Raw genomic sequence first — 13577 nt, 5'->3', positions numbered from 1 at the left:
AATAGGTGATGAAAACGAACATGAGACCTGGAAAGGAAGCACACTCTTGCTGGGCGGGGGCCAAATCTCCTCTGCCCGTATCTCCATCAACCAGCACAGACCCTCACACACAATGCTCAATATATGTTCAATAAGTTACAGTCCCTTTACAAATCTCAAGTATTATCTAATAGATTAAGAGTTAAACTTATTTTGGAATAGTTCCAAGGGGGAGAAGTTCCCAGTTACAAGGGGATTTGCTAAAATGAAGACAAATTTCAAGAAATAATGAGCAGTCTCAAAATAAATGGCAGTGTTTCATCAGAAGCGGCAGGGGGTGGGAGGTTGGGGGAACCAGGTGGTGGGTATTAGAGAGGGCACGGATTGCACGGAGCACTGGGTATGGTGCAAAAACAAGGAATACTGTTATGCTGAAAAAAAAGAAAAAGAAAAAGAAAAGAAAAGAAAAGAAAGGTAGGGAGTTGCCTATCATTAAGCTGCTCCTTGATTTAGTACGAGGAGGCAGAATGGATTTAGGACCTCACCTCTGTGATAGCTGTCAGTGGTCACCTTGTCTCCAGCCTAATGTCTTGTATCCCAGTCCTGGGGGTGGGAAGGAGGTAGAGGGTTTGGGCAGTGGAGAAAAGGAGTTGGATGTTAAAGGTAAATGACAGAAAGGAAAGCAAGAGCTCTCCAACTGCTGCCCCAGAAGCTTCAATTCCTTCACTCCCAGGACTTAGAACTTGAGACTAGAATCTTTAGTATACCAGTTGTATCACACTTACAGGGAAGGCTTTCATCTGCTCTGGGAACTAATCACCACCAACAGCATTACTCAGGAAAATAAATTCCAGGTTTCCAAAGACTGAGTTACACTCAACCTTCCACAACATACTCTAGTAAATTGGAGACTGCATAAATTTGCAACATTCTCCTTCACTTCATTTTTTTTTTCTACCAAAGAGTAGGAATTTGTTAGTGTCCAGATCACCTGATGGTGACTTCTTTAATTGCTAACAATTCCAAAATCATGATCAAGTTAATTAATAGGCAATTACCTAAAATTTAGGCTTCCTAAAATTCTCTTCGTCCATGCCAATACCCAGCAACTTAGAAAAAAGTTAAAATGTAGACATTCTCTTTGCACAAAGAGAAAAAAGTAGGTGATTTTTAAATGAAATGATTTTAGTAGTGCTGACATTTATAATTTCCTCTCCTCTCACACTAGATTCAGCGTAAGCACACTTCAGGATTAACTTCCTGTGACTGGAGGTCTTACATGATGGGCTTTACCATCCAGGGGATCGATCACTCAAGCAAGCTGGTGGACAGAGGCAGTCTGAAAGACCAGAAGATCGGAAAGCTACCACGTCATGACTTTGCTGCCACCAAAAAACCAGAGAGAACAGGCATACTAACACACATACAAACCCAGTCCTGGTGTTAGACATGGCAAACCACAAATAAGTTTCTTCTCATGCAAAATAGGACAAATGATAGATATTTACACAATACAAATTAAGTGCTGAAAATGAAGCTTTCCTTTGTGGAGGCGGCACCATGACTATGTGGTTTCAGGGAGGGTCCATACCACAGGTTTAACTTGCAACTCTGCAGAACCAAGTTGAAGAGAGCATAGAAAATGTGCTTTGGTAGAAACCTGGATATGTGAGAGGTTGCTATGAAAAAAATGAAAACAGGAATGATAGAAGTATATTTTCTTTTATATACAAAACTGAAGTCCCAAAAAATGGTTTGTTGAAGTAGCAATCAACAAGATGTGAAATCATTTTTCCTTTGCTTTGGTTAAAACAGCCAAGGAACGCCAATCAGTTCCCCTTCCACTAACAGCATATAAACACAGTGACAGGACTACTTTTAGAACAGAATAAACAACTGTAAAGAAAGGAAATTAAATTAATTTTAAACTAAAGTAAACATTTTACCAATAAATAAGTCTCTTTAAAAGGTAGCATCTTCATCCTACAATCTTGGGCATAACATATACATCAATTTAAAAAATAAAATTTCTCCCACAATAGTAATTACAGGTGTTAATGCAACAAGCTATGAAATGAAATTATTTTAATGCAACTTGAAAAAAAAATCTAGGATCAAAAATAAAATTTTTTAAAAATGACACTTTTCTAAAATTGTACATTCTAAAATAATCAACTAATACTTTGTTACAGAAAGTAATTAAAACTATTTTGGTATTTCAATATATTCCTAAAGAAAAGGTTAAAAAAAAGTTTCATACACCAAAACTGGAACAGTGTTTATATTTCTGTTTATGGCTATGAAATGGCAATCAAATTCTACTTAAAACTGTAACCACCAATGATGAAATATACTTCAAAAAAATAAACATTTGGTCTTACAATCTTTAATATTGGTTAGAAAACAGACTGATGTTTGCTGCTCATGGAAGTTATTTTAATCCAATGTGCAAAAAAAAAAAAAGTGCAGCTGTCTACTTTTACTTGAAATACATAAGACCAACACTTCTACACTATTTACACACTTAAAAAGATTTTCAATTTATTAATTTAAGTAACACTATTACATCTCCTTTATGGATAAATCACGTGCTGCAGAGAGCCCAAAAGCTTGATGACATTCTCTTAAGTGACACAAATGTATCTATCCGAAGAAGCATACCTGTTCTTGTCCTAATTTTGATCCTAAATAAAAACCCAATTTCAAAATCAATTAAGAATCATTTTGATCTAGAAAAATCTTCCAATTTTTGCAAACGTGAAAACCTTGTCCCTGAGAGCCAGGATCCTATTTCCCCTTTGCTATCCCTCTAACAACTGGTCTACCCCAAAACCCCATCTGTTGCAAGGTGGCAATGCCCCAAAAAAAGAGGAACAAAAAGAACTCAGCCCCCAGACCACCGTCATTCCTGTGGGTTTACTTGGTTCGGGACTTGTGACTCCATCTTTTGGGGTCGGCGTGGGTCATCAAAATAAAGAAATGCTTTAGCAAAGCAACCATTATTTGTCCACAAAAACAGTGAAAAACAGTGATATGAAATTAACAAACCAAATATAAATCTAATACCGTTCTGCAATTCTGGAACTTGTTTTCATATCTGCGCAGTGTTCTGGGTCAACCACCCACCAGTATTTTTTGCATCTACATGACGTACTTTTATCAAGTTATTAAAAATGCTGTTTTGCCCATAAGTCCCACAGAATCGTGATGATTAGGAAATCAATGCACTCAATTATCACTCTGTGCAGTACACTTGCCAGTCAGCAAGTGCAGAGAGGAATTAAAAAAACGGAATAGAAGTCTCTCACTTCTGAACTGGACACAGGAGTTCTCAAATCAAAATCATAAAAAAAGGTGGGGAGGGGAGGGCTTACTGGCAACATTACTACTAGACACCAGAAAGGACAGTGAGACTGTTTGGTCAGAACCAAGGAACACCATTTCCTTGCAAAGTTTTCAAAACACCTAACCAAGCACTGCCTTACGTCCAGTGAGTACAATGCTCCATAAGTTTCCACATCAATACAGTGACCACTGGCGTTCACGTGTTACCAACAATGCAGTCTCAGTCTCCAGGACTCAGGCAAAGCGGTCCTGTCCCAGCACCTCTAGCTGCAGGCGATGGTTTCCAACTGCTGCTCCGCTTCGGCGGCCATGGCGGCCGCCTGCAACTGTTCTGTCTCGCTCTGGATGGCACTGGGGGTGACCTGCTTCCTCTCACTGTGCATATTGTTCTCGTGCCTTTTCAGATCGGACGCCTTGGCAAACGCCTTGGTGCAAGAGCCACAGACAAAAGGCTTTTCCCCTCTGTGTCTTCGTTCATGATCTTTGAGGTGGGACTTGTGTTTGAAGGCTTTGTCACACATGTGGCACGCAAACGGTCTCTCGTTACTGTGCACTCTCTCGTGCTTTTTCAAGTCCGGGGCGCGGATAAAGGATTTCCCACACACCTCACAGCTGTAGGGCTTATAGCCTGTGTGGATTTTTAGGTGTTCTTTCAGGTGGGCCTGTGTGGTAAAACCTTTCGTACACATTTCACAAACGAACGGCCTGTCGGCCGTGTGCAGTTTCTCGTGCTTCCTCAGCCTGCCTTCGTCGGAGAACGTCTTCCCACACGCCTGGCAGGCGATCTGCTCCCGATGGTGGCCATAAAGTAAGTACTCGAACTTCATGTCACTGGCCGCTGTCGTCCAGCCTGGTGTCTGTTCGTCCTTCACTTCACTCATGCCATCATTAAATGTTAAGGCTTGAGGGGTCTGGGACCCCAAATCTTTCGACTCTGGGGTCTCCATGGATTCTACTTCCTGGCCGTAGCAATTGACCTTCCGAACTTCCTCACTCCCCAGCTCTTTCAGGATTGCCTCCTGAACCCTGAGCGTCGTCGTAGGCGACTTGCCGTCCTCCTGACTCGGGGGGGTGCCTTCTACCGTGTCATCAGAGGGACTGTCATCCTGGTCTCCAATTTCTTCCACATCATCATCCTGAGTGTCAGCAGCATCTCCAATGGGCCGATTTATTTTGAGGCAATACTTACTTTTAGATTGGCCGTTATTTTCGTCGGGACTAGATACATCACGCTTCTGAGAACAGAGTTTATCTAAAAATCGGATCCCAAGGATCTGACCCGATGACATCATTAAGTTAACATCTTCTTTTTTCACAGAAATCTTTGCTGTGTACATGTAGTTCAGGACCTCTTCAAATATATCAGAACGAAGAAAATCTATTTCTATTACTGAAGAGCTATCAACCTCAAGCTTCTTGAAAAGCTTTTTAAAGTAGGTGCTGCAGGCAGCAAGAACACACCTGTGTGCTCTGAATTTCACATCTTCAACCACAATGGCAATATCACAGAATTCTCCTTCCAGGCGTTGTTCATTTAGTGTTTTCAGAAACAGAGTTTTATGATCATCGTCATTATATTTAATGGTTTCAGACATACTGATGAAAAACTCCTACAAAAAATTTTCAAAAAGAGAGTTTGGTAATTATGAACCAGTACTTTTCCATACACAAAACACAGGCAGACTTTCATTTCCTGATCAATTTTTAGTAACAATTTCAGAAAATCAATGTTAGAAGTGGCTCCAGAAGAGGAGTTCAAAACACTGATCCCAGCTTAGGGACTTCCATCTCGTTATTTCTATTATCTCCAGCTTATAAAGTATTTGCTTAGTAATAGGAACAGCAACTTTTACTGGGCACAGAATACATACCAGGCACTGTTCCATGTGCTTTGCATGTCTTCACAAATGTACTGATCAAATAAACTTAGACATAGGCATTCCTAGCCCCCTTTTTTAAATGAGTTTAGGAACCTGCCCAATATTCTAGTCATTTACTGGAGAGCTGGGACTGAAATCCAGGCAACCTAACGCTATAACCTGTGCTTCCTGACAAATAGAGGTAATAACGACAAATAACTTCAAGGCTTAAGAAAGAGGTCCAAGGCAAGGAGGCTCTATTCCTGTTGTGTCTACTCTTATTCCAGGTACAGAAGAGGAGTTTTGGTGAAATAACTAATAATGGTGCTCAATATTCTACTTCCTTGACAGGAGAGACAAATCACTGTTGCAGAACCAAAAAGGGAGATCACTGCCAAAACATTCCACTTAGCGTTGTCTTCTGCTCTTTTCCTCACCAGCTTTGGGCCACTTGAATGAAGGCTTAATATGACCCTCAGATGGCATTTGGGAAAACAGTGAAAAGCACCTTCATTCCATCTGGATGCCAATCTATCTGCCATCCAGATGAAAGCGTCATCAAGACCGGATGTACATGACAAGTGCTCTGAGTACTTCATAAGCAAAAGACATTCTGAACCGGCATGAAAGACATCTGGGACAAAAGACCCTGTCAAAGAATTACCTTTTTAAGATAATTTGTTCTGTGTATTTTCTTTTTGAAACATTGTTTTCCTTTTATTTCACAAGGCATTCCCCTCAAAGAAACAGAATACTAATGCATAATTTATACACATACACACACACACACATACACACATTTCCAAGATTTAATACCCAAAGTTATAGTTACCATGAACAACTCAGGCTATTATCTTAATGCTTTAAACACCAAATTCTTCAGATCAGAATAACTCTGATCTGGGGCACGCCAGTCCTACAAAAGAAAAGGACAAACAAAAATAAGGTAGAATCTTCCTCTATCCCAAATTCTAAACAAGAATGTTTTCAAGAATTGATTTTAAAAAATAAAACTTTCCTTTCTTGTCCTGCCACTTGCACATGTACCCATTTTCAGGTTGGGAACAGAGAGGAGGGTGACTGGCAGCATCAGGTCCAGCTCTGAACAGATATGAATGAGAACAGATAAAGGCTGTGGCACTTGGAGCATGCAGGGGACTGTACACTGGGATTGAAGGAACGTAGTTGGAGAACCACTAAGGAAGTTCTCATAAACAGAGGCCATGCCCATATTTGCACAAATATTGATAGATACAGAAAAAGCCAGTAAGTCTCCCCTAACCCCACCATATCCTGCTGGGTATGTAGCCCTCCATATTTATCTTTAGGCTCATATACAATGTACATTTTTAAATGAAGTTATAGAAGTGTACATCCCTAACAGTTAACACTGGAGAAGGAACAGTAGCTGCTTTCTTCTTTCTGTGCTTCTGTGTGCATAATACATATCACATAGGCTACACTAGTCTTTATGGTTTTATTTGAGAAATCCAGGTGTGTTCACCTCCTTCTCCACAGGGAGGCTCAAAGAATTCTCCCTTTGGGGGAGTTTCAACTCTTACCAGAGGGACTACATCCTGCAGCCCAATATCCTGAAAAAAACACCTTTCCTCCACTGAACAGTGACCACACAAACTTTGGTGTGGTGGGACCAAGAGAACAAGGTGCAATATTCTTACACAAAAATTGTGGTGCAAGACCTGAACTTCGAGACCAACACTCTGAAAACCCTCAAAAGTTCCCTCTACAGAAAAACACACCAATAAGATGCCCGCAGTAACAGGGGGTTTGCACAGTGAGAGCTGGGCAACATTACTTCTAAGGACTCTGCCTGTCCCCTAGATGCGACTCAACCTGCAGTCATTTCCAAAGGAAGGCAGCCACGCAAAACCTTCCTACCTAATTACTTCCCCTCTTCCCACTATTGTAATTCTGCCTAGGGCTTGCGGGATAAAAGTGCATGGGACTAGGGAGAGGAGTGGCCCTGCAGTACCCATGACAACATACCACTGTGGGTGGTTTTTCTTTGCGGGGGGCGGGGGGAGACCAGTGTGATATTTGGCCCCCACTCTCAAGATCGCCGAGGACCATTTCCTTCTACTGAGATGTTCCAGTTACTAAGTTCAGGTGAGTTAAACTGGAAGCTAGCCCTTGCGAGTATCTGTGTCCAAGTATCTGTGTCCGCGGAGGGAAAGATGTAGCCCCAACTACACCTCCATAACAAAGCTGCCCCTTGACTGCGGTTCTCCAAACCGCTGGCGCGCTCGGTCTCTGTTACGGAGCAGGGAGCGGGGGCTCCAGCAAAGTCAAACTTACATAAGCAGCGACAGCCGCCTTCCCTACCCCGGGGAAGCCGCGACAATGGCGGCCGCACGACTTCCCGGTAGAAAGCTCGCAACTTCGGGATGGGGAGGAAGCAGGGGACGAAACGCAAGACCCAAGAGGATTTGAGAGCCTCCCGGGCCTCGCTCTCGTTTCTTTCAGCCCGGGGGTGGGGGCGGATGAGGACGTTTGCATCCTTTCCTAAACAAAAGCTCCCAGCCTCGGAGCCCGGAGGTGCAAGGGCCACTTTCCCTTTCATAATCGGAGTCCAGTGCAGGCTGGGGGCCGCGGCTCCGAACCCAAGCGGGAGGGCCCGCGGCAGCGACGGAGGCGAGCGGGAGCGGGAGCGGGAGCGGGAGCGGGAGCGGGAGCGGGAGCGGGAGCGGGCGTGCGGCCGGGCTCCGCAGCCCCGCGCCGCGCCCCGCGAGCCCGGAGCTCGCGCCCCGCGCACTCCCCGACCGGCTCGCGCCGGGCCCTCCCCCGCCCTCCCGCGGCCGGGGGCGGGGGCGGCGCGCGGCCGGCTCCCGAGCTCCGCGGGCGCACCCGGGAGTGCGAGCGCGGGGGTCCCGGCCGCCTCCTCGGCAGGCAGCTGGGGGCGGCGCGGCGGGCCCCGCGGCTCAGAGGGGCGGCGCCCGGCGGGCCGCGCTCTGCGCCAGGCTCGGGGCCGTCCCCACCCCCACCCCCACCGCGGTGCACTGCGGCGGTGCGAGCGGGAGCGGCCATGAACTCCGCCGCCGAGGCTCGGCGAGCGCGCGCGCGGGGCCGTCGCCGCCGCCGCTGCACGGCCGCTGCCGGAGCCCGCTCGCCGGCCTGCGCGGCCCCTAGGGCGCCAGGTCCCCACGCCCGGCCCGGTCCCGGCCCCAGCCCGACCCCGTTCGCACCGCACCGCTGGCGGCCGCCCGCACATCCTGGAACTGGCTGTTGCCCCAGAGCTCGGCGAGAACGCGCGTCTTCCGGGCCGCTCCGCCGCGCCGGCGGCCGGCCGCCCCCGCGCCCCCGCGCCCGCCTCGCGGATAGCCCGGGCCCCTTCCGCACCCCCGGCCCGCGCTTACCTGCAGCCTGGCACAGCCACAGACACTCGCCGTGGGCTCCCCGCGCTCACTGCAAGCAGGCCGGGGACGGGTTGGACGCGGGGCGCGGGGGCACGGTGGGTGGCAGTGTATTTTGGAATTTTTTTTTTTTTTTGGAGTTTGGGGAGGGGGCGGGGTGGGAGGGAATCGTGCACGTCCCTGATGGTAGCAGCCCTCCTCCTGCACGAGCACAGAATGTCTAGCCGGCCGTGAACACCCCCACCGGCACCCCCCCTTCCCGTGCATGCGCGGTGCGGGCTGGGGGGAAGGCGCGCCGCCGGCTTGCGCAGGCACGGAACCTGACCGGGCCTCTAAATGAGCGAGCGAGGAAAGGGTTAATCCGGGACCTTGCGACGCTTTCTATGGAGTCTACGGGGCCGCCCCTGGAGGGCCCTGGCCTGCGCAGGCGCGCGCACGCGCGCGGTTTGGAGCGCGCGGAGCCCGCGCGCGGGAGAAGAGGTGGGCGGGGCAGGGGCGGGGCCTCGTGAGCAGAGAAGCGTAAGCACGAGCGCCGCTCGCGGGCACCCGCCCAGTCTGGTGTTCCCGCCTCCCGCTCAGACTCCCGGGCTCCCGCCTGCGCCCGCCGCCGGCGCAGCGCCGGGGACGCGGGAGCGCGGCGCTCCCGTGCGTGTGCATGTTCGTGGGGCAGTGCCGCCCTCGGGCGCGCGCAAGGCGGGCTCTGCGGCTGCGGGGCTCGACCAAGCTAACGGGGTGGGGGTTCCAGGTACCCTCGCCCTTCGCGCACACCAGACAGACCCTGGGACACGCACAGCGGGCGTTGGGTCTTGGCTGGTGTTTCTGCTGCATTATATATTTTTGGGAGAATGGTAGGCCATCAATAAACGTTTGCAAAGCAAATGAAAAAAGTGACTTATTTCATTTGGAACGTGAGGGGTGACCCCGGTCACCCAGAAGAAAGGGAACACCCCCTAAATTTCTGGATCCAGCCAAACCTGTGCGCATGGGTTTACCTGAACATTCTCAAGGGAAAGTCACGGAGACTGGAGGCCCTATCCTAGATCATCTGTGGCAGTAGTGAGGTTGGACGTGATTACATGTGCAGCTCTCCCTCGGAGAACGCTGATAACAGCACTGTTCTTACATTCCTGTTCATCAAAAGTAATGGTTCCGTTGACGTTCACAGCATATCGCGTTCCCTGTGATAGCGTGGCTGGGCTTGGGGCAGGCACCGGCACCAGCCAAACATAGCTGGAGGGCACTACTGCATCTTCTTAGAGTTGCTTATGCTGCTTTAACAGCGTTTCATAAAAACGCATAATTTAACATGTAAAAATTAGAGTAGGGCCTTCTTCTTGGACTTGTGTGATAATTCCATAGTAAAGATTTAAGAATTGATACTGTGATGGGCTGTATTCATTTTTAAAGAAATTCCGTACAGTCTCAGTTGATTTTATATTAATTCTTACTTTAGTTTCCGTGTTTTGAGTGGTACTTTTACACACATCCTTTTCGGTGTTCCCAAGAGCATGGCGTTTAGTAGGTCTACTGAATGAAACAAAATAGACCAGTTCTAGGATCACACATCCAATTCAAATATTAGGTACATTGTTTAGCTTCTCTAAACCTCAGCTTCTTATTCTCTGAAATGGAGAGCACCTCGAACAGTTGTGTGGATTAAACGAAATAATGCTCTGGTCAGTGCTTAGCTCAAATATTAGCTCTACGATGTTAAATGATCAGCCCACTCTCAGTAGATGGTGGGTTTAAGTGGCAGGGGCAGGATGGGAATGGCCAAAGTTCATACATGATACCTGTGTAGCCTCATTCCCTCTAAGGCCATGGCGGGGCTCCTTGATTCTTGTTTACACAGCTTTTAAGATTGCATTTCCGTCCTGTTTGGTATTTAAAGGGGATAATAATAGTACCATAGCATAGGGTTAAGCTATCCAGCAATAAAACTGTCACTGCATTTAAATACCAGTTGTGTGGACATGGCTAGCACTTAGTTTATGGTTCTGTTCCCCCTTCATCCATACCACGTAACTGCACAGGTTTATATACTCATTCTGAATATATTTATTATCTGTCTGCTAGATAAAGAAAGGCTTTTTACATATGGTCGGCTAAAGGCTTCCCACGATTTGACTAGTCTGATGAAATTAAATAGTGCAATAGAGCTCTCAAGCACTGGACTGCATTTCCCAAGTGACAGATTCCTGGCGTCTTGGCTTTTACATCAATTAACCCTCTTTTCTCATTTGTTTTATGGGCTCTACCCATCTGTTCCTTGGGGGTCATGAGGATGAGTCTAAATTAAAGGGGCAACACCATGAGAAGGAGGAGGGAGGAGAGAAGAGACCATACAGGAAGGGCCTGACCCAGACCTGGCACTTTGCCTGATCACCAGCCTCAACTCAGCACTGGGCAGCACCCATTAGTCCTCAGTAAATATTGATCACAGATTAAATGACAACCCAGAACTTGATACCAAGGGGAGTTATATGGGCACACTGTGGGATTGACAGCGGGTCAGGGCCTTCCTGTAATGCACAGACCTGAGGCCCTTGAAGGAAATCTCTCTTTCCTACCAGGAATGCTGTCACTCTGTGTGGATTTCTCTGTCCAGCTACTCTGCTGGGAGCACCTAATTTCTCATGTGGAATGCCCACAGACTCCTCCGGCGTGGAACCTGCTTTTGAGGACTGTGAGGCCTGATGTGTGGGGTCTGTGGCATGGAATCCTGAGTGCCAAGGCTTAGGGTGCTTATGAGCAGCCCCTAGGGATGTTTGGAAATGTGAAGTCATTTGGGGTTGTTATAGAGGCATGGGGTTGATTTCTTTATCACACTGACTGGGCCCTCTGACTGGTTTGGACTAGTGGGATGTGGGCAGACAAAAGGATGGGCAAGCTCTGGGTAGAGGCTTGGAGAAACATCCTGTATTCTGCTCTCTCTCCTGTGCTTGTGTGGTCCACATTGAGAGGACCAGGCCTACATTGCTCCTGCCTCCTCAACCCAGCCCTTCAATGACAAACAGACCTGAGAGAATGAAACTGACCCAAACCCTGAGCCCAGGCAAGCTGAGGTGAGTAACAGCTCATCCACAGGTGCACGAGTGAAAAATAAATGCTTGTTTTTATAAAACCCTGGGAGGTTATGCTTTGTGATTTGTTACCACAGCAAGACCTGATAGACCTCACAAGGAAAAATGTCCCACCAGAAGCCAATAAGAAACTTCCCCTCCCTGCTCTTAAAACACTGGATACAGTAAATGAACAAGAAATACATCCAGTCCCTAAAAACACAGACGTGTGAACACACACATTCAATAAATAATCACATAAATAATTATATAATTGCACATTATAATACATGTTTTAATACATCCATAAGGTGTGATGGAAAAGAGGAACTAAGTTTGACTGAAAAATCAGTATGTCTCCAAAGATGTACATTTAAGACCTGAAGGATGAGGAAGACCTAGGAAAAGAGGAGAGAGAGCATTTCAGGCAAAGAGAGAACAGTATAAAGGAAAGGGTGGACGGAACTTGGTGTGCTTGAGGCTCTGTGGCAGGACAGAAAACCTGGAGCCCAGTGAGCAGGTCCCAGCACCTTCTGGGCCTTGGAGCTGTAGTGAGGGCTTTGGCTCTGATGCTAAGCACAGCGATAGTCATCAGAGGGGTTTTCTTTTAAACTCTCATTTACTTAGGTAATTCTCTTAGTCTCACAACTAGAATAAATTCAGCCCTTGGAATGCAGATATGGACTTTGAATTTCAAACACCCCCAATGGCAAGACCACTCAGGCAAAACTCTTGTCACAGGTCAGGTTGTGGGTAATGTTTTAAACACCAACAAGTGAAATACTATCCTTTACTATGTAGCAATAGAAGAAAAGTTAACAATTTACTCATGAAATTTGCTTTTAAATAAAATACATTTATTAAAACACTATCATAAGTAGTATAATTCCAATCAAACTTCCATTTGAGCTGCTGTATGCTTACAGTTTCTAGAAACAGTAAGTAGAAAAAATTGCTAATTAACAACAATGAAAATAATATGCACTATCTGAAAACCACATAAAAAGAAAACAAATTGCCCATAAGACTCACATGTGTAGAATACACATTTGTAAAACATCCCAGGAATGATATTCTCATGAAGTTTCATTGGAACTATTCTATAGTCACTTAAATAATAGCAGTAGAACCAAAAAATGAAAAGCTCAAACTTATTTTAGAAGAAAGAAAAAAATAATTACTGCTGTGTTTCTGGATTATTTTAGTGGTCTTGCTAAGACTAAAAATACTGTAATTATATTACCTACAAATAGAATAAAATGGAAGCAATTAATTTATAAGAGTCACATTCAAATAATCTATGATTATAGAACATTATTCTAAGAAGTATAATTATATCAAACTTCCATTTAAGCCATTGAATAGTCTCTTAATTAAAAGCAAAACACACACACACACACACATACACACACCAAAAACCTAGGAGACAAAAAACCAAAGTTACTTTAGTAGGAAGGGGGAAAAGCACCTTGTTTTAGTTCTGTATCTTCAGAAGTTTGCTTTTTTGGGGGGTGGGTTCTTTTTATAATGTGATTCACTTCTGTTTTCTAATTTTGTGGACAGATGATTGAATCCAGCACTTGCTGTGGACATTTTGTATTACCAATTTTGGATGCAATGGACCAGGGAAATCCCTTGGTGGAATGAATTTCGGGAGAAGTTTGTTCTCTTTTTCTAGAAGAAGGAAAGAACAGGGTATCATCTTCTCGGAACTGCCCCCTAGGATTTCTCTGTCATATCTGACCTCTGAAGGAAGATCCTGGGTCAGCAGCAACTCTTTGAGATGAGAGAGTTAAATCAAGAGAAAGCTCTGAACATCTGCCAGAGCAAGGAACACCAGGACAAGTGTGCCTTATACTTGTGGATGATTTCCTGCATAAGGATGGAGTTGGCTGAATGGAAGGATCATTCCTGTGTGGGTTTGAACCTCATGGGGCATCTGGTCTACCCTGAGCACCGGA

General features: G+C 46.1%; 1 protein-coding gene across 1 annotated transcript; it reads right to left on the bottom strand.

Annotated features, from left to right (window-relative positions):
* Nucleotides 1–1685: 1685 nt before the first annotated feature.
* On the bottom strand, nucleotides 1686–8648 carry ZBTB14 (zinc finger and BTB domain containing 14). Its single transcript, XM_059409262.1, has 3 exons — nucleotides 8558–8648; nucleotides 6016–6099; nucleotides 1686–4934 (listed from the first exon to the last, which is right to left on the bottom strand). Exons 2-3 carry the CDS (start codon nucleotides 6016–6018, stop codon nucleotides 3588–3590), a joined length of 1350 nt encoding a protein of 449 aa, XP_059265245.1. The 5' UTR covers nucleotides 6019–6099; nucleotides 8558–8648; the 3' UTR covers nucleotides 1686–3587.
* Between the last annotated feature and the right edge of the window lie 4929 nt (nucleotides 8649–13577).

This window comes from Mustela nigripes, chromosome 8 (assembly GCF_022355385.1).
Source record: "Mustela nigripes isolate SB6536 chromosome 8, MUSNIG.SB6536, whole genome shotgun sequence".
Lineage (NCBI taxonomy): Eukaryota > Metazoa > Chordata > Mammalia > Carnivora > Mustelidae > Mustela > Mustela nigripes.
The sequence above is the reverse complement of the archived record's forward strand: the minus strand, read 5'-3'. Positions and strand labels throughout refer to the sequence as shown.